The following is a 21,877-nucleotide window of genomic DNA, read 5'->3' as shown; positions in this document are numbered from 1 at the left end:
TTCCAAATATAACTTTCAGATATTTTAATATCTAATATCTTCTAATTAATGATTTATTCTTTACCTCACGTTAGTCTCATTCCAAACGTCATAAATTGTTGGTTATCTGCACGAACGAAGCCTTCACTATGAGTCATCCATACATCAATTGTCTCAATAATATATTTATTAACTAACTAAATAATCACAGAAATGCACAAACAAACAAGTAGATATGGTTACAAGGAAATGATAGGGGATTTTCCCTAGTGGGATAAACCGGTATCTCGGCTTGGTGGACAAAAGGGAAGTGAGGGTCGACTGAGATAAAAGACACTACAAAGTTGATAATTATAACGATTGAAATGCTAATCCTTTGCACATGAACGCTCACTCATTTGGGAATAATTGCAAACAATATATACATTGTATATAAACACTGCTCAAAAAAATTAAGGGAACACTTAAACAACACAATGTAACTCCAAGTCAATCACACTTCTGTGAAATCAAACTGTCCACTTAGGAAGCAACACTGATTGACAATAAATTTCACATGCTGTTGTGCAAATGAAATAGACAAAAGGTGGAAATTATAGGCAATTAGCAAGACACCCCAAATAAAGGAGTGGTTCTGCAGGTGGTGACCACAGACCACTTCTCAGTTCCTATGCTTCCTGGCTGATGTTTTGGTCACTTTTGAATGCTGGCGGTGCTTTCACTCTAGTGGTAGCATGAGACGGAGTCTACAACCCACACAAGTGGCTCAGGCAGTGCAGCTCATCCAGGATGGCACATCAATGCGAGCTGTGGCAAGAAGGTTTGCTGTGTCTGTCAGCGTAGTGTCCAGAGCATGGAGGCGCTACCAGGAGACAGGCCAGTACATCAGGAGACGTGGAAGAGGCTGTAGGAGGGCAACAACCCAGCAGCAGGACCGCTACCTATTGGGGGTGTCTTGCTAATTGCCTAAAATTTCCACCTTTTGTCTATTCCATTTGCACAACAGCATGTGAAATTTATTGTCAATCCTAAGTGGACAGTTTGATTTCACAGAAGTGTGATTGACTTGGAGTTACATTGTGTTGTTTAAGTGTTCCCTTTATTTTCTTGAGCAGTGTATATATATATACACGCTCAGTGTGTCGTCGTGATCTCTGTTGGAATGTTTGTTTCTGTTGGAGAGTTTGTCCGCCCTTTCTCTTTGCCGTGGTTAGAATGGATAGTTCAGAGTAACATTCAGCAATGTTATAGAATAGATGTTTCAGCGGTTGTCGGTCTTCGCGTTCAATGGTACCGAATTCCTAGCTGCAGACTAGTAATTAGATTTGTTCTTATTCTGTCGGTATCGATAGTCTCAGAGTTTAACCACGTGGTATGGTTAAGATTTCAGCAATCTACTCAAAACTTAGCCCTATCGGTTATCGAGGTAAGTTGGTCTGGGCTCAAACCTTAGCCCTCTCGTAATTGAGGTAAGCTTGGTCTGAAGGGAATTCCTTCCGGTGAAGGTTATATTCGTAACAGCAGAAAGGGGCTGTCCCATGATGCCAGATCAATGTCTGTGCTCATGGGGCGGGCCAATGCTTTAGTTAAACGCCAAAGGGAATTGGAGCTTCCTTCATTAAACAGTTTAAAATCACATTACATAATTTCACAAATAGTTTAATCTTAACTCATTCATTTTATACAACAATTAGATGCAAGCTTCACAACTGAGACTCTTGTATAAACAGGGTTATGGTAATGTGGCTGTATTGTCTCTCATGAGTTTCACAAAACTGTACAAAACGGACCCGTTTGTAGCTGGCTACTTCACCGACCATTTATACATTCTCCAGAACATAAATATTGTTTAGTTCTCAAGTTCTGTGAGGTGGAAGAAGTTCCTTTGTTCTCTCTATGAAAACTCACTCTCTCTTATACTCTGGCCATGAGGAGAGAACTCCTCAAGGAATTTATCACCTGCCTAACAGAGCCTGGTGTAGGGGGAAGAGAGAGATGGGGATGGTGCTCGTTGTACCCAAAGAGGGCAACGTCATGACAGTGCTTTGTTGTTCTCTTTCCAGGCGCATTGTGAAGCTCTTCGAAGCAGATATTTTGTGACATCGAAGCATGTCAGCATGTTTACTGTAAAAACAAAGTACTCTTGATGATGAACAATATGGAAATAAGGATCAAACCTCTGCGGTGTAGAAAGTAGAGATCAACCAAACATCGGCCGAGAACTACAAACAAACAGAAGATTGCATCCTGTCTTTCATGCTAGGGTGGGTGAGAAGGGAGGGAGGTGGGGAAGGAGAGGATGGGGAAAGGTGGAGGTGGGCCATGATGAAAACTCTCTTGCCATCTATGGTAGTAAATCAGGTTCTGAGCTCTTTAGTGCTGAGATGTCCATTAATAGAAGAGATGAGGCTGGCGAAAATACCAAGGGAAATAAAATAAAAAATGTATTCACCCACGTTACTCTAAAAGACAAAGTTCGCTTTTAAACAGCAATATGTTCATGGAATATGATGTAAAGGCAGCATTTATGTTTTGTGATTAAAATAATGTTGAATGAAAACGTACGGCGGCACAGACAATGTCACCGCTAAAGCGAATGTGTGCATGGGTTTGTTCCAGTGAAAGCAGAGCAAACATGAAGAAGAAAATGGCTGTGCATTTCTAGCCAATGACCACAGCTCACTCCCTCACGTAGTAGAGAGCTGAAGGTTACTGCAGACGGATGCTCAGAAAAAGAAACTCCTCTGAGATCTGAAATCCCAGGTGACCTTCTGAGGAAATGTGCAGTGTGCAGGATGAAAATTAAGAAGAGCATTAAGGCCGGTCAGCATAACATGTGAGGTGGTCACACAGCCACGGACTAATAGAAACAGCACAGCCAGTACAGCAAGCACACGATGATCCCTGTAGCCCATTCCTCCTGACCAAAAGTGCCCTGTTTGGCCTCAGGTGGAATGTTATTAATATTGTTCATAATTTCATAATTAATACAGTTTAAAGTCCAGTGTTTCTATGTTTAACAGTTTTGTTACATTTCAGTCTTCTGTGATGTGATATTGGGATGCAAACTCAAAATTGTATAAATGTCACCTCTATATCTAACATGGTACAGGTGCCCATAACCATGTGTGAGGTGTATACTTTTGTTTCAAAGTAGATTTGTTTAAGACTATCAAGAGTCACTCTGTTTTGACTCCGATTTAGCTCAGCTCACTGCAGTAAAAGGTTATTAAGAGTCTGAGGCAAAAGCATCTATTGATCCAAATGTTTCAGAACTCTCTATCGCTCCCGTTTCTTGATATGTTTACGAGTGCCTCTCTTCCACCCTTGATGTCGGAGAGGAACAAAGCCTTGTTGTTGGGCTCAAATAGAGAGAGGCTTCAGAGAATTGAGATGGAAGGAGAAATGAAAAGGTAAAGTATCTTTGCCTTTCCCTTGCTCTGAGATTGCCCCTGTATTTATATATATTTTTTCAATGGGAGCATCTCTCAGATTTGTACTTTCACCACTGTTTGCTTTTACATCAATCCACTGTCTTTCTTGCCCCTCTTAACATTTATAAACCTCTCTCATTCGCTCTATTCATAGTTTCTCATACTACTCCTTAGTGTGTTATTTTTTTTCTACTTCTACCCACCAGGGATCCCTCTCTTCCTCCCTTCTTGTCATTGTGGCATGCCTCAGATATCATCCTCCCGTACAGCCTGTGACCAGGGTCTGGGTCCTGCAGTGCTCCATATGAGTTATGATGTGCTGGATCAGTCCTAATCTTGTTATGTATGTTCTTACGCCCTTGGGAGGATCAGCAGGGGATGAATGTGACTTTATCAGATTTCACAGGCTTTTGAATCATAATTCATAAAAGGTCATAATGCATTATATATCTCTGTGTCTGAGTGTGTTACTGTGGGTGCATGTATGTGTGTGTGTGTGTGTGTGTGTGTGTGTGCTTGTGTGCGTGCGTGCACGTGGGTGTGTGCATGCATGGGTGTGTGTGTGTGTACTGTATTTTCAGACGGTGGAGGAGTTATTGTATATGCCTGGATGTGGCTGTGAGTCACATGAAGATGATAACAGAATGCATGAACAGTATATCAGTAGATCTCAGGAGAGTTCTTTCTTCAACAAGGACAACATGATAACAACACTCATTTACTCCTGGTGAACATAATTCAGTTCAGAAGATCATACATACACATAAACAAGCTGTCACGCCCTGATCTTAGAGATCATTTTTATGTCTCTATTTTGGTTTGGTCAGGGCGTGAGTTGGGGTGGGCATTCAATGTTTTGTGTTTCTATGATTTTCTATTTCTATGTTTTGGCCGGGTATGGTTCTCAATCAGGGACAGCTGTCTATCGTTGTCTCTGATTGGGAACCATACTTAGGTAGCTTTTTTCCACACCGTGTTTTGTGGGAAGTTGACTTTGTTTAGGGCACATAGCCTTTTGAGCTTCACGGTTTGTTTTTGTATTGTTTACTGTTTTGTCGGCATCATTTTTATAAATAAAGAGAAAATGCACGCTCACGACGCTGCACCTTGGTCCTCATCCTTCAACAGCCGTGACACAAGCATGTATTCAGATTTAGCTTGTTGGTCCAGTGTGCTTATTTCCTCCCTCAGTTGATGAGACAGTATGTTTTGGGGGGTGGGAGTTCTGTTTTTTGTAACATATTGCCAGGTGTGGAGCTAACACCAGTTACTCAAGCACTAAATATATATTCCAAGTACTTACCATTCTCTCTATTTCATTTTTCTCTCTTTTATGTAACTGATCGCTGTTAATGTTATTCAGTGAAGATTGTTTTAAAGTATGAACATTACGGGTCAACAGTTCACTGCTTCAATAAAAGTACGACAAGGCACTTTCTCTCACAAGTGCAGCTTTTCTAACCTCAAAAAGTAATATCCTGGAATTGTGTTGAAAGGATCTTTGGGTTGTTATTCTGGGTGCTGTTGAATATGCATAACCTGTGATAGACAGAATATGGATCATCTATCCCACTCTTTCAAGTCCATATTTATCAGCGAGATTGTCACGGAGATGCATTGAACCGGTGCCAACTCTTTATTTGAGGATTTCTGTAAGTCTCTAATGCCTATCTAAAAAAAGATATACAGAATGACATTCAAAATCAGCGAATGCCAAAGTGTTCCCTTCTATTTACTTGAAACGGATATTGTTAATTTGGCATAGAGAGAAACAGGAGGAAACTTTGTCGACGCTGACATACAATCTAAAAAGTGTTTGATCGTCAATGTGCATGTCTAGCGAGTAAATATTTTCATATTTATCTTACAAGGACAAAATGACTCTCAGCATGAATGTCAATGAGTGTAAATACTAGCGTTGGTTGGTTAGCTCAAATTATGTTGTACTCCCACAGCAATTTACAAAATATGGCAATAAATAATGTCACTCTAAGTAATATCCCACATAACATGTCATAACTCACCTGTCATAATAAGACATGTCGTGCATACTGTATAGTCCAGTTATGAACTAACTAAATGTTGCTATGGCATTGCTGTTGACATACGGTATTGAGGCACACTGTCAAGTCCTTCGTCCTTTTAAGTTTCCATCTTGAGGCTCAAAGTTGGCAACGAAGATATTAATTCAAGCATTAAACCAGGCAAGCTATTATAGAAACCTGAAATATAATCCTCTCTTGTGAATTAATGAATAGGCTAGTATCAGGTGTCAAGCTCATATTAAAGGTGACAGAGAAAGTGTATAATCATCAAGGGGTGACAGGTTTGGCTTTTCAGAAAAGCCAGATGAATGTTGTTTCATGAGAGGCAGTGGATTCACCTTAATCATCATGTGCTGTGTTTAAAGGCGAACCAGTGGAGGTTGTGTTGACCCCAGCTCTTTGCTGGGAAAATGAGTTGGTGGAAGATGACATCAAATCTAATTTTATTGGGCACACACACATGGTTAGCAGATGTAATGCGAGTGTAGCGAAATGCTTGTGCTTCTAGTAATATCTAACAAGTGATCTAACAAATTCACAACGACTACCTTATACACACAAATGTAAAGGGATGAATAAGAATATGTACATATACATATATGGATGAGCGATGGCCTTATGGCATAGGCAAGATGCAGTAGATGGTATAGAATACAGTAGATACATATGAGATGAGGCGTTATTTAAAGTGACTAGTGATACCTTTATTAAATCCATTTTTTAAATATTTTTTTTTAAAGTGGCCAGAGATTTGAGTCTGTATGTTGGCAGCAGCCACTCAATGTTAGTGATGGTTGTTTAACAGTCTGATGGCCTTGAGATAGAAGCTGTTTTTCAGTATCTCGGTCCCAGCTTTGATGCACCTTTACTGACCTCGCCTTCTGGATGATAGCGGGGTGAACAGGCAGTGGCTTGTGTGGATGTTGTACTTGATGATCTTTTTGGCCTTCCTGTGACATCAGGTGCTCTAGATGTCCTGGAGGGCAGGTAGTTTGCCCCCGGTGATGCGTTGTGCAGACCGCACTACCCTCTGGAGAGCCTTGCGGTTGTGGGCAGAGCAGTTGCCGTACCAGGCGGTGATACTGCCCGACAGGATGCTCTCGATTGTGCATCTGTAAAACTTTGAGTGTTTTAGGTGACAAGCCACATTTCTTCAGCCTCCTGAGGTTCACCACGTTGTGTGTGTGTGGCTGGACCATTTCAGTTTGTCCGTGATGTGTACGCCGAGGAACTTTCCACCTTTCCACTACCGTCCCGTCGATGTAGATAGGGGGGTGCTCCCTCTGCTGTTACCTGAAGTCCACGATCATCTCCTTTGTTTTGTTGACGTTGAGTGTGAGGTTATTTTCCTGACACCACACTCCGAGGGCCCTCACCTCCTCCCTGTAGGCCGTCTCATCGTTGTTGGTAATCAGGCCTACCACTGTAGTGTCGTCTGCAAACTTGATGATTGAGTTGGAAGCATGCATGGCCACGCAGTCATGGGTGAACAGGGAGTACAGGAGAGGGCTGAGAACGCACCCTTGTGGGGCCCCAGTGTTAAGGATCAGCGGGGTGGAGATGTTGATTCCTACCTTCACCACCAGGGGACGGCCCGTCAGAAAGTCCAGGACCCAGTTGTCTGAGGCTAACCGGTATGTTGTTATGATTACACCACAAGTCTTTAATCATAAGGCATACACCCCCGCCCTTCTTCTTACCGTGATGCGTGAAGAAACCGGGTGGCTGTACTATTTCTGACAGCATATCCCGAGTGAGCCATGTTTCCGTGAAACAGAGAATGTTACAATCTCTGATGTCTCTCTGGAAGGCAACTCGTGCTCTAATTTCGTACACCTTGTTGTCTAGAGATTGGACATTGGCAAGTAATATGCTCGGAAGCGGTGGATCGTGTGACCAGTAGGCCGCTCCGTCTGCCTCTCCTGCGGCGACTGCGTTGTTTTGGGTTGGCCTCTGGGATAAGATCCCATGTCCAGAGTGGAGGTCCGAACAAAGGATACACTTCGGGAAAGTCGTATTCCTGGTCGTAATGTTGGTAAGTTGACGTCGCTTTTATATCCAATAGTTCTTCCCGGCTGTATGTATTAACACTTGAGATTTTCTAGGCTAACAATGTAAGAAACAATACATAAAAACAAATTACTGCATAGTTTCCTAAGGACCTGAAGTGAGGCGACCATCTCTGTCGGCGCCATCACCCTGTCAAGAGTTCCAAGTAACGCGCCGCTTCGAAAGAAATTCTTCACGCCGTGTGATAGGAATTCAAAGTAAATGTATGGAGCTCAAGGTTAGAGTTGAACTGCATGTCCATCACTGAAGCGTTCAAGTTTTTTAAATGTGACAGCATCCGGGACAATAGTGCCAATAGTTAACTGTTTGAGTGTTTGTAGAAGGTTTGTTGAGAGTTTGAGTGAATGAGCCTGTTATAGTGGTGTCAAAAGGTGATTAAATTTTTTTGCTGAATAAAGTTGTTGAACTGAATTTCAGTGTATCGCATACATTTTTCTTTGCATATTTGATACCTCCAACTCTCATTGCATATTCATCACCTCCCCATCGTCAAGGGAGGGTCAAAGGCAACCATATAAAATGGAGAACAATACGTGTCCCTACATAACATTAACTTGCAGAGACAACAGAAAGGAGAGGAGGATATTTTGGTTGTACTAGAACCCTCTCGGGCCTTTAGATGTAACGCGTACGCTGAGAGTCGGGAAGCAAGTACAGGAAGTGAGTGTTTTAATAAATAAACTAAACAATAAACATGAAACAGAGTCAATAACACCTGAGGAAAGAACCAGGTGGAGTGACAGATATAGGGAAGATAATCAAGTGTGATGCAGTCCAGGTGAGTGTCATGAGGCGCTGGTGCGCTTGACGATGGTGACAGGTGTGGGGGATAATCGGCAGCCTGATGACCTCTGACCTATGGCCGGAGAGGGAGTATACGTGACATTAGATATGTGGCCACACCACCCCTCTCTACCCCTCTAACGTAGGGGGCAAAGGGGGGGCCAGATCTGTCACTTCTTATAATAGATCATTTGTGGAAACTAAACCAAGAGAAGAAAGATTATTGGCCAGTGGTTTCTCCCATCTGCATGCCAAGAAGTAACTGGATTGTATGTTTCTTCTTCTTTTGTAATGCAGTGGAATAATGTAGTATAGTATCACTCCATCAGGTTTTGTAGTACACTTCATATTCACTGAGTTACTGGAGAGGGGTTACAAAAGATGTCTCTCTTTGTGGGGCATATTTAAGCAATACGGCACGAGGAGGTGTGGTATATGTCTGAGAGTCACGTGTGTAACTCGCCCTACAGCCCTATCCTCTCTTCCCTCGCTGCCCTCCCTCTTTCTGTCCCCTCTCCCATACTCTCTCTGTCTTTCTCCCTCCCACCATCCATCACACCGCGGATTGCATGGATACAGCCCTTAGCCATGGTATATAGGCCGTATACCACAAACCCCTGAGGTGTCTTATTGCTATTATAAACTGGTTACCAACGTAATTTGAGCAGTAAAAATAAATGTTTTGTCATACCAGTAGTATATGGTCTGAAATACCACGGCTGGTAGCCAAACAGCATTCAGGGCTCGAACCACCCAGTTTATAAATATCAATAATATGCATGTAAACCTCTCATGGCTCAAAGTGGAGGAGAGATGGACTTTATCACTACCTGTTTTTGTAAGAAGTGTTGACGTGCTGAATGCACAAGGTGTCTGTTTAAGGTACAAGCACACAACTCTGACACCCATGCATTCTTCACAAGACATGCCACCAAAGGTCTCTTCACAATCCCAAGTCAAGAACAGACAATGGGTGGTACACAGTACTACATACTAGAGCCATGGCTACATGGAACTCTATTCCACATCAGGTTACTGATGCAAGCAGTAGAATTTTTTTTTTTTAACACATAAACATGCACATTGTGGAACAGCTGTGAAGAGACCCACACACCGGCACAGACACACACACACATAATAAGACACGCACTCTACACACATGTACACATGGATTTTGTTTAATTGTAGATACAGTATGTGATAGTAGAATAGTGACCTGAGGGAACACACTTAATGTGTTGTGAAAAGTGTTATGAAATGTAATGTCATGTATTGTTGCTGGACCTGAAGAGTAGCTGCTGCCTTGGGGATCCTTAATAAAAACAAATACAAATACTGGAAGAAAGGAAAAACCCACACTCACTGAAGTGTTCCTTACGTTTTAACTGAAAAAACTGTGTTTGGAGAACAACAGACATCCACCCATATTTATAGATGATAAGCTGTAGACCACACCATCTACCTAGAGAGTTTTCATCTGTATTTTTCGTAGCTGTCTACCTACCATCACAGACCGATGCTGGCACTGAAACTGAGCTCACGGAGCTGTATACCGCCATAAGCAAACAGGAAAATGCCCATCCAGAGGCGGCGCTCCTAGTGTCCGGGGACCAGCGGTGCAACCAGAGGAAAACAAATTCTGCACCACCTTTACTCCACACACAGACATTCGTACAAAGCTCTCCCTCGCCCTCCATTTGGCAAATCTGACCATAATTCTATCCTCCTGATTCCTGCATACAAGCAAAAACGAAATCAGGAGTGCTTTGCTAGCACACACTGGAATATGTTCCGGGATTCTTCCGATGGCATTGAGGAGTACACCACATCAGTCACTGGCTTTATCAATAAGAAGCCATGGATTACAGACAACATTCACACTGAGCTAAAGGGTAGAGCCTCCGCTTTCAAGGAGTGAGACACTAACCCGGAAGCTTATAATAAATACCGCTATGCCCTCCGACGACGCATTCAACAGGCATATTGTCAATACAGGACTAAGATTGAATCCTACTACTACACCGGCTCCGACGCTCGTCGGATGTGGCATGGCTTGCCTACCAGACGAGCTAAATTGCTTCTATTCTTGCTTCGAGGCAAGTAACACTGAAACATGCATGAGAGCATCAGCTGTTCCATTACTATTGTGTGATCTCGAGCTCTGCAGCCGATGTGAGTAAGACCTTCAAACAGTTCAACATTCACAAGGCCGCAGGGCCAGACTGATTACCAGGACATGTACTCCGAGCATGCGCTGACCAACTGGCAAGTGTCTTCACTGACATTTTCAACCTCTCCCTATCTGAGTCTGTAATACCAACATGTTTCAAGCAGACCACCATTGTTCCTGTGCCCAAGAACACTTAAGGCAACCTACATAAATGACTACTGACCTGTAGCACTCACATCTGTAGCCATGAAGTGCTTTGAAAGGCTGGTCATGGCTCACATCAACACCATTATCCCAGAAACCCTAGACCCACCTAATTTGCATACCGCACCAACAGATCCACAGATGATGCATTCTCTATTGCACTCCACACTGCCCTTTCCCACCTGGACAAAAGGAGCACCTATGTGAGAATGCTATTCATTGACTACAGCTCAGTGTTCAACACCATAGTGCCCTCAAAGCTCATCACTAAGCTAAGGACCCTGGGACTAAACACTTTCCTCTGCAACTAGATCCTGGACTTCCTGACAGGCCGCCCCCAGGTGGTAAAGGTAGGTAACAACACATCCACCACGCTGATCCTCAATATGGGGATGCTCAACTCCCTCCTGTACTCCCTGTTCACTCATGACTGCACGGCCAGGCACGACTCCAACACTATCATTAAGTTTGCTGATGACACAACCGTGGTAGGTCTGATCACTGACAACGATGAGACAGCCTATAGGGACGAGGTCAGAGACCTGGCCATGTGGTGCAAGGACAACAACCTCTCCCTCAACGTGATCAAGACAACGGAGATGATTGTGGACTACAGGAAAAGGAGGACCGAGCACGCCCCCATTCTCATCGACATGGCTGTAGTGGAGCAGGTTGAGAGCTTCAAGTTCCTTGGTGTCCACATCACCAACAAACTAACATGGTCCAAGCACTCCAAGACAGTCGTGAAGAGGGCACGACACAACCTATTCCCCCTCAGGAGACTGTACAGATTTGGCATGGGTCCTCAGATCCTCAAATGGTTTTACAGCTGCACCATCGAGAGCATCCTGACGGGTTGCATCACTGCCTGGTATGGCAACTACTCAGCCTCCGACTGCAAGGCACTACAGAGGGTAGTGCGTACGGCCCAGTAAATTGTCAAAGACTCCAGCCACCCTAGTCATAGACTTTTCTCTCTGCTACCGCACGGCAAGCAGTACCGGAGCGCCAAGTCTAGGTCTAAGATGCTTCTAAATAGCTTCTACCCCAAGCCATAAGTCTCCTGAACAGCTAATCAAATGGCTACCCAGACTATTTGCATTGAATTAGTCGACACCGGTGCTCCTGCCCATTGACGTTGACTCTGTACCGTTACCCCCTGTATGTAGCCCCGCTATTGTTATTTATTGCTGCTCTTTAATTATTTGTTATTATTATCTCTTACTTTTTTTTTGTTGGTATTTTCTTAAAACCGCATTGTTGGTTAAGAGCTTGTAAGTAAGCATTCCGCTGTATTCGGCGCATGTAACAAATAACATTTGATTTGGTTTGGCTGTAAGGTAGACTATTTCTAAGAGTAAGATGTGAACTTGAATAATGCAGAAAGTTGTTTATTGCGATACACAGTGGTCTGAATTGGGGCAATAAGGACTCTGCTCATATCCCACCAAAACGTTGACTGTTGTCGTCAGCTCATGGCTCAAATAAAGGTGGCTTGAAAGTCATTTGGAATAGCTTCTTGCGTGGAATTTTGTGTCAGATTCACCTCACTTCAGTGCAGACTATTTGTTAATGTTACTTGCCTTTCATGAAGACATTAGTTAAACAATTCTCTCTTTGGCTGTCTACGATTAACATTCACATTCTCTTTGCCTTTAGAAAAGAGTAGACTTCTCTGTAAGGCCTAGCTCCGCCAATGCTGCAAATTATGTCTGGTAGTTCGCAGAGTCCAATACATTTCTGAATGGAAACACAGAGACCTTGGAGAACAAAGACAACCTTGATTATGTTGGTAAACAGGAAGGTCTCCTGGCATTGTTGTTTTAATCACGTTTGTGGGGACAGACTTGATGGAGGACAGATGCTAGGTGAGGGGTGAGGAGGTTGTGTTGTCCTAATTACAAGGGGCTTTGGGGTCTCAGTTCTGGGTCTTAGTGGACTCATGTTTCATCAGGAATTAGCCTCACCAAACTCAGCCTCACCTAGCTGCTCTAAATATCTAGACTGCTAGACTACTCGTCCCTTTGTTTCAAATGGCCATAGCAGGCTGATTAAATGCCTGTCTGTGTGTGTCTGTGTGCTTGCATCAGTGTGTTTGCACATCCATATTCTTTAAAAACACCTAACTTTCTCTTCCCTGTCTCTTGGTGAACATTACTTTTCAACCTTGTGTGATATACCACTGTATTTAAAAAATCAAGACATATTTTTCTTACCCCCCTCTCTATCTCTTCCCCATTGAAAAAGGATTGCCACAGGCATCTCCCCCTGTGAACTTGTATCTCAGAGCATATATTTAGGCTCCAGTGAAAACACTGGCTTTAAAGCCCACTCAAACTGTTTACTGAAGCCAACAATGACTACGTTTACATGCCGGATAGTAGCTTATATCCCACTTAAGGTCTCATTCGGGATAAGCTGTCTACATGCACCTTTCGTATCCCGCTCACAAGTATCCCTGTAACCAGCATGAATAAACAGAATATTCCTAATTTAAGTTCATATGGGTTAAATGAAATAGGAACTGAAATATGGACACTGACTGTAGGCCCATATCCTCTCACATGTAACATAATATAATATTAACTCCTGCAGAATCTGGCATTTATTGCAGTAAAATTATACAACAAATGTTACTTTTGTGTTGGGAACAGAAATATGATTTCTTTCTTTCAGCATCTCTGGAGAAAATGTGAATTTGTGTGTAATGTCTTATCATTGACACGTTCATGCAAGTAGACAGTATTTCAACCGCATAAAATATGCACCCAAGACAAACTGAAGTCTTATTATATTCCTGTTTCATTGTTTTCTCAGCTTTTCTCTCCTTAAAACTGGTCAAACTGATGATATTTGGACATTTTGCACAGGACCACTTTCCACTGTTTTGTAGTTATTGCGTTTCTCCAAGGTCCCTAAAAAATTAAATAATTTAGAGGTGTTAAATAGATTACTATAGATTATTATTCATTCTATCAACAATGTAAGGCATTATTCTGGTGAGCTCTACTGCATTTAGAATTCTGGGTCAACAATAATTATGACACAAGAAGCTTCATGTATCTAACAAATAGCCTACCAAATGTCGGAAATTATCATATGGTTTACCAAATGTCGTCAATTATAATATGGTTTACCAAATGTCGGAAATTATAAACAGAAAGTTGTCTACATTTTGGGTGAAAGTACATAGTAGGCTATACGGTCCAGTTTGGAGTATCAGCAAAATTAATTATTTGTAATGTCTGCTTCCAACACACACCCTCAAACACGTAGATCCCCTGAACGCAGCTCACTTTCCAGCCCAGTGTCCAGCTCTTACTATCAAACACATAGATCCCCTGAACGCAGCTCACTCTCCAGATCCCAATCACCTGAATTCTAATCACCTATTCACACACCTGTATGTCATTATCACACACTATTTAGTTCAGCTCTTTGCACCCCATCACTGTGAGGTATTGTTTGTTTTGTGTCTTTCGGAGCTCTGTTTTCTCCGGTGATTTACTCTTCCCGTGTATGATAGTTTTTTTCCTGCCTCACTAACGACGCCTTTTGCCTATTCCCTGCATGTACTTCAGCCTATCGGATTTCCTGTTATCTAACTATTGCCTGATCTCCCGGACTACGTTACTAGCCTTTTCCCTGCCTGTACTGTTGCCTTTTTGGACCCCCTGTGCATGACCTTCTGCCTGCCCCTGGACCCAGCTACCTGCCTCCTCCTGTGGTCCTTTGCAATAAACACCTGCTGCGCCCTGCGCTTGAAACCAGCTCTCTGTCTCCCCTCGTGTTCATTACATTATTATGTAATTATGGTGGATAGAACTGCGCAGGTAGCCTACTTTTTGAAGTGATTTGTATTTGTATTTATTATGGATTCCCATTAGCTGCTGCCAAGGCATTTTTGCTGGGGTTCAGCAAAAATAGAGAAGTTTTATACAATTTTAAAAACATTACAATACATTCAATACATTCCTCCGGCCACTACTCCACAACTACCACATATCTGCAGTGCAAAATCTATGTGTACGTGTGTGTATAGTGCGTATGCTATTGTGTGTGTATGTGACAATGTTTGTGTTGCTTCACAGTCCCCGCTGTTCCATAAGGTGTTTTTCTTATCTGTTTTTTAAATCAAATGTTACTGCTTGCATGAGTTACTTGATGTGGAATAGAGTTCCATGTAGTCATGGCTCTATTTAATACTGTGCACCTCCATAGTCGGTTCTGGACATGGGGACTGTGAAGAGACCAATGGTGGCATGTCTTGTGGGGTATGCATGGGTGTCCGAGCTGTGCGCCAGTTGTTCAAACAGACAGCTCAGTGCATTCACCATGTCAATACCTCTCATAAATACAAGAAGTGATGAAGTCAATCTCTCCTCCACTTTGAGCCAGGAGAGATTGACATGCATATCATTATATTAGCTCTCTGTGTACATCCAAGGGCCAGCTGTGCTGCCCTGTTCTGAACCAATTGCAATTTTCATAAGTCCTTTTTTGTGGCACCTGACCACACGACTGAACAGTAGTCTAGGTTGCGACAAAACTACGGTCTGTAGGACCTGCATTGTTGACAGTGATGTCAAGAAGGTAGAGCAGCGCCTTGTCATAGACATACTTCTCCCCATATTAGCTACTGTTGTATCAATATGTTTTGACCATGACAGTTTACAAACCAGGGTAACTCCAAGCAGTTTAGTCACCTCAACTTGCTCAATTTCTACATCATTTATTACAATATTTAATCAAGGTTTAGGGTTTAGTGAATGATTTGTCCCAATACTTTTCGTTTTAGAAATATTTAGGACTAACTTATGCCTTGCCACTCACTCTGAAACTAACTGCACCTCTTTGTTAAGTGTTGCAGTCATTTTAGTCGCTGTAGTAGCTTTCCTCAAAGCCAGTGGCAATTCATTAGTAAAGATTGAAAAAAGTAATGGGCCTAGACAGCTGCCTTGGGGAATTCCTGATTCTACCTGGATTATGTTAGAGAGGCTTCCATTAAAGAACACTTTCTGTGTTCTGTTAGACAGGTAACTCTTTATCCACAATATAGCAGAGGGTGTAAAGCCATAACACAAGTTTTTCCAGCAGGAAACTATGATCAATAATGTCAAAAGTCGCACGGAAGTCTAACAAAACAGCCCCCATAATCTTTTTATCATCATTTTCTCTCAGCTAATCATCAGTCATTTGTGTAAGTGCTGTGCTTGTTGAATGTCCTTCTCTATAAGCATGCTGAAAGTTTGTTGTCAATTTGTTTACTTTAAAATCGCATTGTATCTGGTCAAGCACAATTTTTTCAAAAAGTTTACTAAGGGTTGGTAGCAGGCTGATTGGTCGGCTATATGAGCCAGTAAAGGGGGCTTTACTATTCTTAGGTAGTGGAATTACTTTTGCTTCCCTCCAAGCCTGAGGGCACACGCTTTCTAGTAGGCTTAAATTGAAGATGTGGCAATATCGTCTGCTATTTTCCTCAGTAGTTTTCCATCCATGTTGTCAGACCCCGGTAGCTTGTCATTGGTGATAGACAACAATAGTTTTTTCCCCTCTTCCACACTAACTTTACAGAATTTTAAATTACAATGCTTGTCTTTTAGTATTTGGTCAGATATATTTGGATGTGTAGTGTCAGCATTTGTTGCTGGCATGTCATGCCTAAGTTTGCTAATCTTGCCTATGAAAAAATCATTAAAGTAGTTTCAAATTCAAATTTTATTTGTCACATACACATGGTTAGCATATGTTAATGCGAGTGTAGCGAAATGCTTGTGCTTCTAGTTCCGACCATGCAGAGCCATCTGTTTCAATGAATGATGGAGCTGAGTTTGCCTTTTTCCCCAGAATTTCATTTAAGGTGCTCCAAAACTTTTTACAATAATTCTTATTTCTTTAATCTTGGTTTCATAGAGTAGTTTCTTCTTCTTTTTATTCAGTTTAGTCACATGATTTCTCAATTTGCAATAACTTTGCCAATCGGTTGTGCAGCCAGACTTATTTGCCATTCCTTTTGCCTCATCATCCTCAACCACACAAATTTTCAATTTGTTTGACAATTAGATGATACAATACCCATTATATGCAAAACTTAGCCTGCAAAAAACAACAGTAAATGGGATAAGATGTTTAAAAGCAACAGTATCCTGTCTAAGATCAGCATATCCCAGGCATCTTATCCAGGTTTCTCATAACCGTGATATATGCTTTTTCAGGTTTTTGTAAACAGGATCTGATGTTTATATGTGTCAACTCAAAAACAGAATACTTGAGTATCCCAAATAATAATGGAATATTGGTGGGCATGTAAACGTTGTCAATGAGGCTAGCATCTGAAGAGAGGTTACTCAGATTAGGAGGCATATGTCATTGAGATCTTTTGTGCTTCTATTCTATCCTCAGCAGAAATTTGAATGATTCCTTCCTAAAAATGGGTTGAAAAAGGCACTTCTACACTAGTTACATTATTTGGCCGAAATGAATGATACAGTACTTATAAACACATTCAGGATAACTTACATGGCTTACAATTACATTTCAGAACACTGCATCATACCCCAAAGGGAACTTGAAGGATGAGTCAGGTTAATCAGTTCATGTACACACCAATGGCGAACACAAATGCAAAAACAGACATTTTTCTTGTCGCTGAGGTCGGGGTCATGGCATTACAGCATGCATTATCTCTGACCCTTGTGTGACATTACCCTTGTTTCTGTCTCATCCCTCCAGGTTCCTATATGCTGGTGAACTCTTCCCAGCATGCTGCAGGGCATCGCGCCCAGCTCCTGCTGCAGACGCTGAGTGAAAACGACACACACTGCGTCCAGTTCAGCTACTTCCTGTACAGCCGCGATGGCCACAGTCCAGGGGCACTGCGGGCGTACGTTCGGGTCAACGGCGGCCCGCTGGGTAGCCCAGTATGGAACACGTCGGGGTCCCACGGACGACAGTGGCACCAAGTGGAGCTGGCTGTCAGCACCTTCTGGCCCAATGAGTACCAGGTAAATCCCTCGCAGTGGCATCACTTCTCTGCTACTTTCAGTCGTTACACAGCAGCATGCTTCAATTTTCCCACTGTGTCAGTTATACATAGTAGTAGCTAGAATCGAACAGGCTCATTCTCATCCCATTGACTTCATGTATGACGTTAATGCAATCCGTATATGCTTTATTTAAGGCCTAGTGAAGGTGTTAGTTATTAAGACACATATACAGTGGGGCAAAAAAGTATTTAGTCAGCCACCAATTGTGCAAGTTCTCCCACTTAAAAAGATGGAGAGAGGCCTGTAATTTCATCATAGGTACACTTCAACTATGACAGACAAAATGAGAAATAAAAAATCCAGAAAATCACATTGTAGGATTTTTAATGCATTTATTTGCAAATTATGGTGGAAAATAAGTATTTGGTCAATAACAAAAGTTTATCTCAATACTTTGTTATATACCCTTTGTGTGGCAATGACAGAGGTCAAACGTTTTCTGTAAGTCTTCACAAGGTTTCACACACTGTTGCTGGTATTTTGGCCCATTCCTCCATGCAGATCTCCTCTAGAGCAGTGATGTTTTGGGGCTGTTGCTGGGCAACATGGACTTTCAACTCCTCCAAAGATTTCTATGGGGTTGAGATCTGGAGACTGGCTAGGCCACTCCAGGTCCTTGAAATGCTTCTTACGATGCCACTCCTTTGTTGCCCGGGCGATGTGTTTGGGATCATTGTCATGCTGAAAGACCCAGCCACGTTTCATCTTCAATGCCCTTGCTGATGGTAGGCTTTGTTACTTTTGGTCCCAGCTCTCTGCGGGTCATTCACTAGGTCCCCCGTGTGGTTCTGGGATTTTTGCTCACCGTTCTTGTGATCATTTTGACCCCACGGGGTGAGATCTTGCGTGGAGCCCCAGATCGAGGGAGATTATCAGTGGTCTTGTATGTCTTCCATTTCCTAATAATTGCTCCCACAGTTGATTTCTTCAAACCAAGCTGCTTACCTATTGCAGATTCAGTCTTCCCAGCCTGGTGCAGGTCTACAATTTTGTTTCTGGTGTCCTTTGACAGCTCTTTGGTCTTGGCCATAGTGGAGTTTGGAGTGTGACTGTTGAGGGTTGTGGACAGGTGTCTTTTATACTGATAACAAGTTCAAACAGGTGCCATTATACAGGTAACGAGTGGAGGACAGAGGAGCCTCTTAAAGAGAAGTTACAGGTCTGTGAGAGCCAGAAATCTTGCTTGTTTGTAGGTGACCCAATACTTTTCCCCACCATAATTGCAAATAAAGTCATTCAAAATCCTACAATGTGATTTTCTGGATTTGTTTTCTCATTTGTCTGTCATAGTTGAAGTGTACCTATGATGAAAATTACAGGCCTCTCTCATCTTTTTAAGTGGGAAACTTCCACAATTGGTGGCTGCTAAATACTTTTTTGCCCCACTGTACACAGAAGGGGGTAACCAGCCAATAGCTAAGCCTGATCACCAGGACTGGGTCAAAATCAAATCAATCAAATCAATTTTATAGTCACATACACATGGTAGCAGATGTTAATGTGAGTGGTAGCGAAATGCTTGTGCTTCTAGTTCCGACAATGCAGTAATAACAACAAGTAATCTAACCTAACAATTCCACAACTACTACCTTATACACAAGTGTAAAGGGATAAAGAATATGTACATACAGATATATGAATGAGTGATGGTACAGAACGGCATAGGCAAGATGCAGTAGATGGTATAGAGTACGGGTATATACATATGAGATGAGTACTGTAGGGTAGTAAACATAAAGTGGCATAGTTTAAAGTGGCTAGTGGTACATGTATTACATAAAGATGGCAAGATGCAGTAGATGATATAGAGTACAGTATATACATATACATATGAGATGGGTATGTAGGGTATGTAAACATTATATTAAGTGGCATTGTTTAAAGTGGCTAGTGGTACATTTTTACATAATTTCCATCAATTCCATTTTTAAAGTGGCTGGAGTTGAGTCAGTATGTTGGCAGCGGCCGCTAAATGTTAGTGGTGGCTGTTTAACAGTCTGATGGCCTTGAGATAGAAGCTGTTTTTCAGTCTCTCGGTCCCTGCTTTGATGCACCTGTACTGACCTCGCCTTCTGGATGATAGCGGGTGAACAGGCAGTGGCTTGGGTGGTTGTTGTCCTTGATGATCTTTATGGCCTTCCTGTGACATCGGGTTGGTGTAGGTGTCCTGGAGGGCAGGAGTTTGCCCCCGGTGATGCGTTCTGCAGACCTCACTACCCTCGGGAGAGCCTTACGGTTGTGGGCGGAGCAGTTGCCGTACCAGGCGGTGATACAGCCCGACAGGATGCTCGATTGTGCATCTGTAAAAGTGAGTGCTTTTGGTGACAAGCCGAATTTCTTCAGCCTGAGGTTGAAGAGGCGCTGCTGCGCCTTCTTCACAACGCTGTCTGTGTGGGTGGACCAATTCAGTTTGTCCGTGATGTGTACACCGAGGAACTTAAAACTTTCCACCTTCTCCACTACTGACCCGTCGATGTGGATAGGGGGTGCTCCCTCTGCTGTTCCTGAAGTCCACAATCATTCCTTTGTTTTGTTGACGTTGAGTGTGAGGTTATTTTCCTGACACCACACTCGAGGGCCGTCTCGTCGTTGTTGGTAATCAAGCCTACCACTGTAGTGTTCATCCGCAAACTTGATGATTGAGTGGAGGCGTGCATGGCCACGCAGTCTGGGTGAACAGGGAGTACAGGAGAGGGCTCAGAACGCACCCTTGTGGGGCCCAGTGTTGAGGATCAGCGGGTGGAGATGTTGTTACCTACCCTCACCACCTGGTGGCGGCCCGTCAGGAGGTCCAGGTGCCCAGTTGCACAGGCGGGGTCGAGACCCAGGGTTCTCGTCTTGGATGACGAGTTTGGAGGGTACTATGGTGTTAAATGCTGAGCTGTAATCGATGAACAGCATTCTCACATAGGTATTTCCTCTTGTCAGAGGTGTTAGGCAGTGTGCAGGTGTGTTGCGATTGCGTCGTCTGTGGACCTATTGGGTCGGTAAGCAAATTGGAGTGGGTCTAGGGTGTCCGGTAGGGTCGAGGTGATATGGTCCTTGACTAGTCTCTCAAAGCACTTCATGATGACGGAAGTGAGTGCTACGGGGCGGTAGTCGTTTAGCTCAGTTACCTTAGCTTTCTTGGGACAGGAACAATGGTGGCCCTCTTGAAGCAGTGGGAACAGCAGACTTGGGATAAGGTATGATTGAATATGTCCGTAACACACACAGCCAGGCTGGTGCGCATGGCTCTGAGGACGCGGCTGGGAATGCCGTCTGGGCCTGCAGCCTTGCGAGGGTTAACACGTTTAAATGTTTTACTCACCTCGGCTGCAGTGAAGGAGAGCCCGCAGGTTTTGGTAGCGGGCCGTGTCAGTGGCACTGTATTGTCCTCAAAGCGGGCAAAAAAGTTATTTAGCCTGTCTGGGAGCAAGACATCCTGGTCCGCGACGGGGCTAGTGTGTTAACTTCACTGTTCTCCAACAGTGAGATACTGTACGCCACAGGGAGACCTTGTTGTTAATCACATGCAAAGCTAGCTCAGTTTAATATCATTGCTCCCTTGGTAAATGTAGGCTAGGTTAGCGCTAAAAGGCCCTAACTGGTTTCTCTGTGGCCAGGCTTGTTACAGTGTAACCTACTGAGACTGTCTCTGCTAACTGTACATCAGAACATTGGAATACACAACACAACTTCACTCCCTCAGTGGCAGGTCATTACCCACTCAGACCCAAATTGATTGGCAGCCACTCTGGGTACCTGGGTGCTTTCTATTGGTCTTCGGATGGCGTGACCGGGCCATAAATTACGTTTATATTTTCTGCAAACTCTGCGGAGCTGTCAAAATGCAATTAGGGTGAGTAGTGTGTGATGTTTTGAGAACTGTCATTCCCTTCGACTTAATTAACTTCCATGCGGTTCTGACCTTGAAGTGTAAATAATAGTCCAGCTTTGTACAAACATGAGCCAGAGGTAGGATGACACTGTGGAACTATCACTATATGCCCTGACAATGAGGGGTATTTAAGCTTGACACACACAACACAACACAGCACAGAAACACTACACACAAAGGTGTCAACACGTGTGGGTGGGTAGGGGGCCAGGTGAAAAATGACTTCGATAATATCTGACAAACGCAAAGTTTTGACTAGCTCGCTC

General features: G+C 43.1%; 1 protein-coding gene across 1 annotated transcript in view; it reads left to right on the top strand.

Annotated features, from left to right (window-relative positions):
* LOC112068237 (protein tyrosine phosphatase receptor type U) overlaps positions 1-21,877 on the top strand; it is a 276,274-nt gene that overhangs the window by 50,898 nt on the left and 203,499 nt on the right. Inside the window, exon 2 of the mRNA XM_070438079.1 lies at positions 17,418-17,689. Coding sequence (XP_070294180.1) covers positions 17,426-17,689 — 264 coding nt within the window. The 5' untranslated portion in view covers positions 17,418-17,425. The remainder of the gene's footprint in view (positions 1-17,417; positions 17,690-21,877) is intronic.

This window comes from Salvelinus sp. IW2-2015, unplaced genomic scaffold (assembly GCF_002910315.2).
Source record: "Salvelinus sp. IW2-2015 unplaced genomic scaffold, ASM291031v2 Un_scaffold319, whole genome shotgun sequence".
NCBI lineage: Eukaryota > Metazoa > Chordata > Actinopteri > Salmoniformes > Salmonidae > Salvelinus > Salvelinus sp. IW2-2015.
This window is presented reverse-complemented; position numbering and strand designations above follow the sequence as displayed.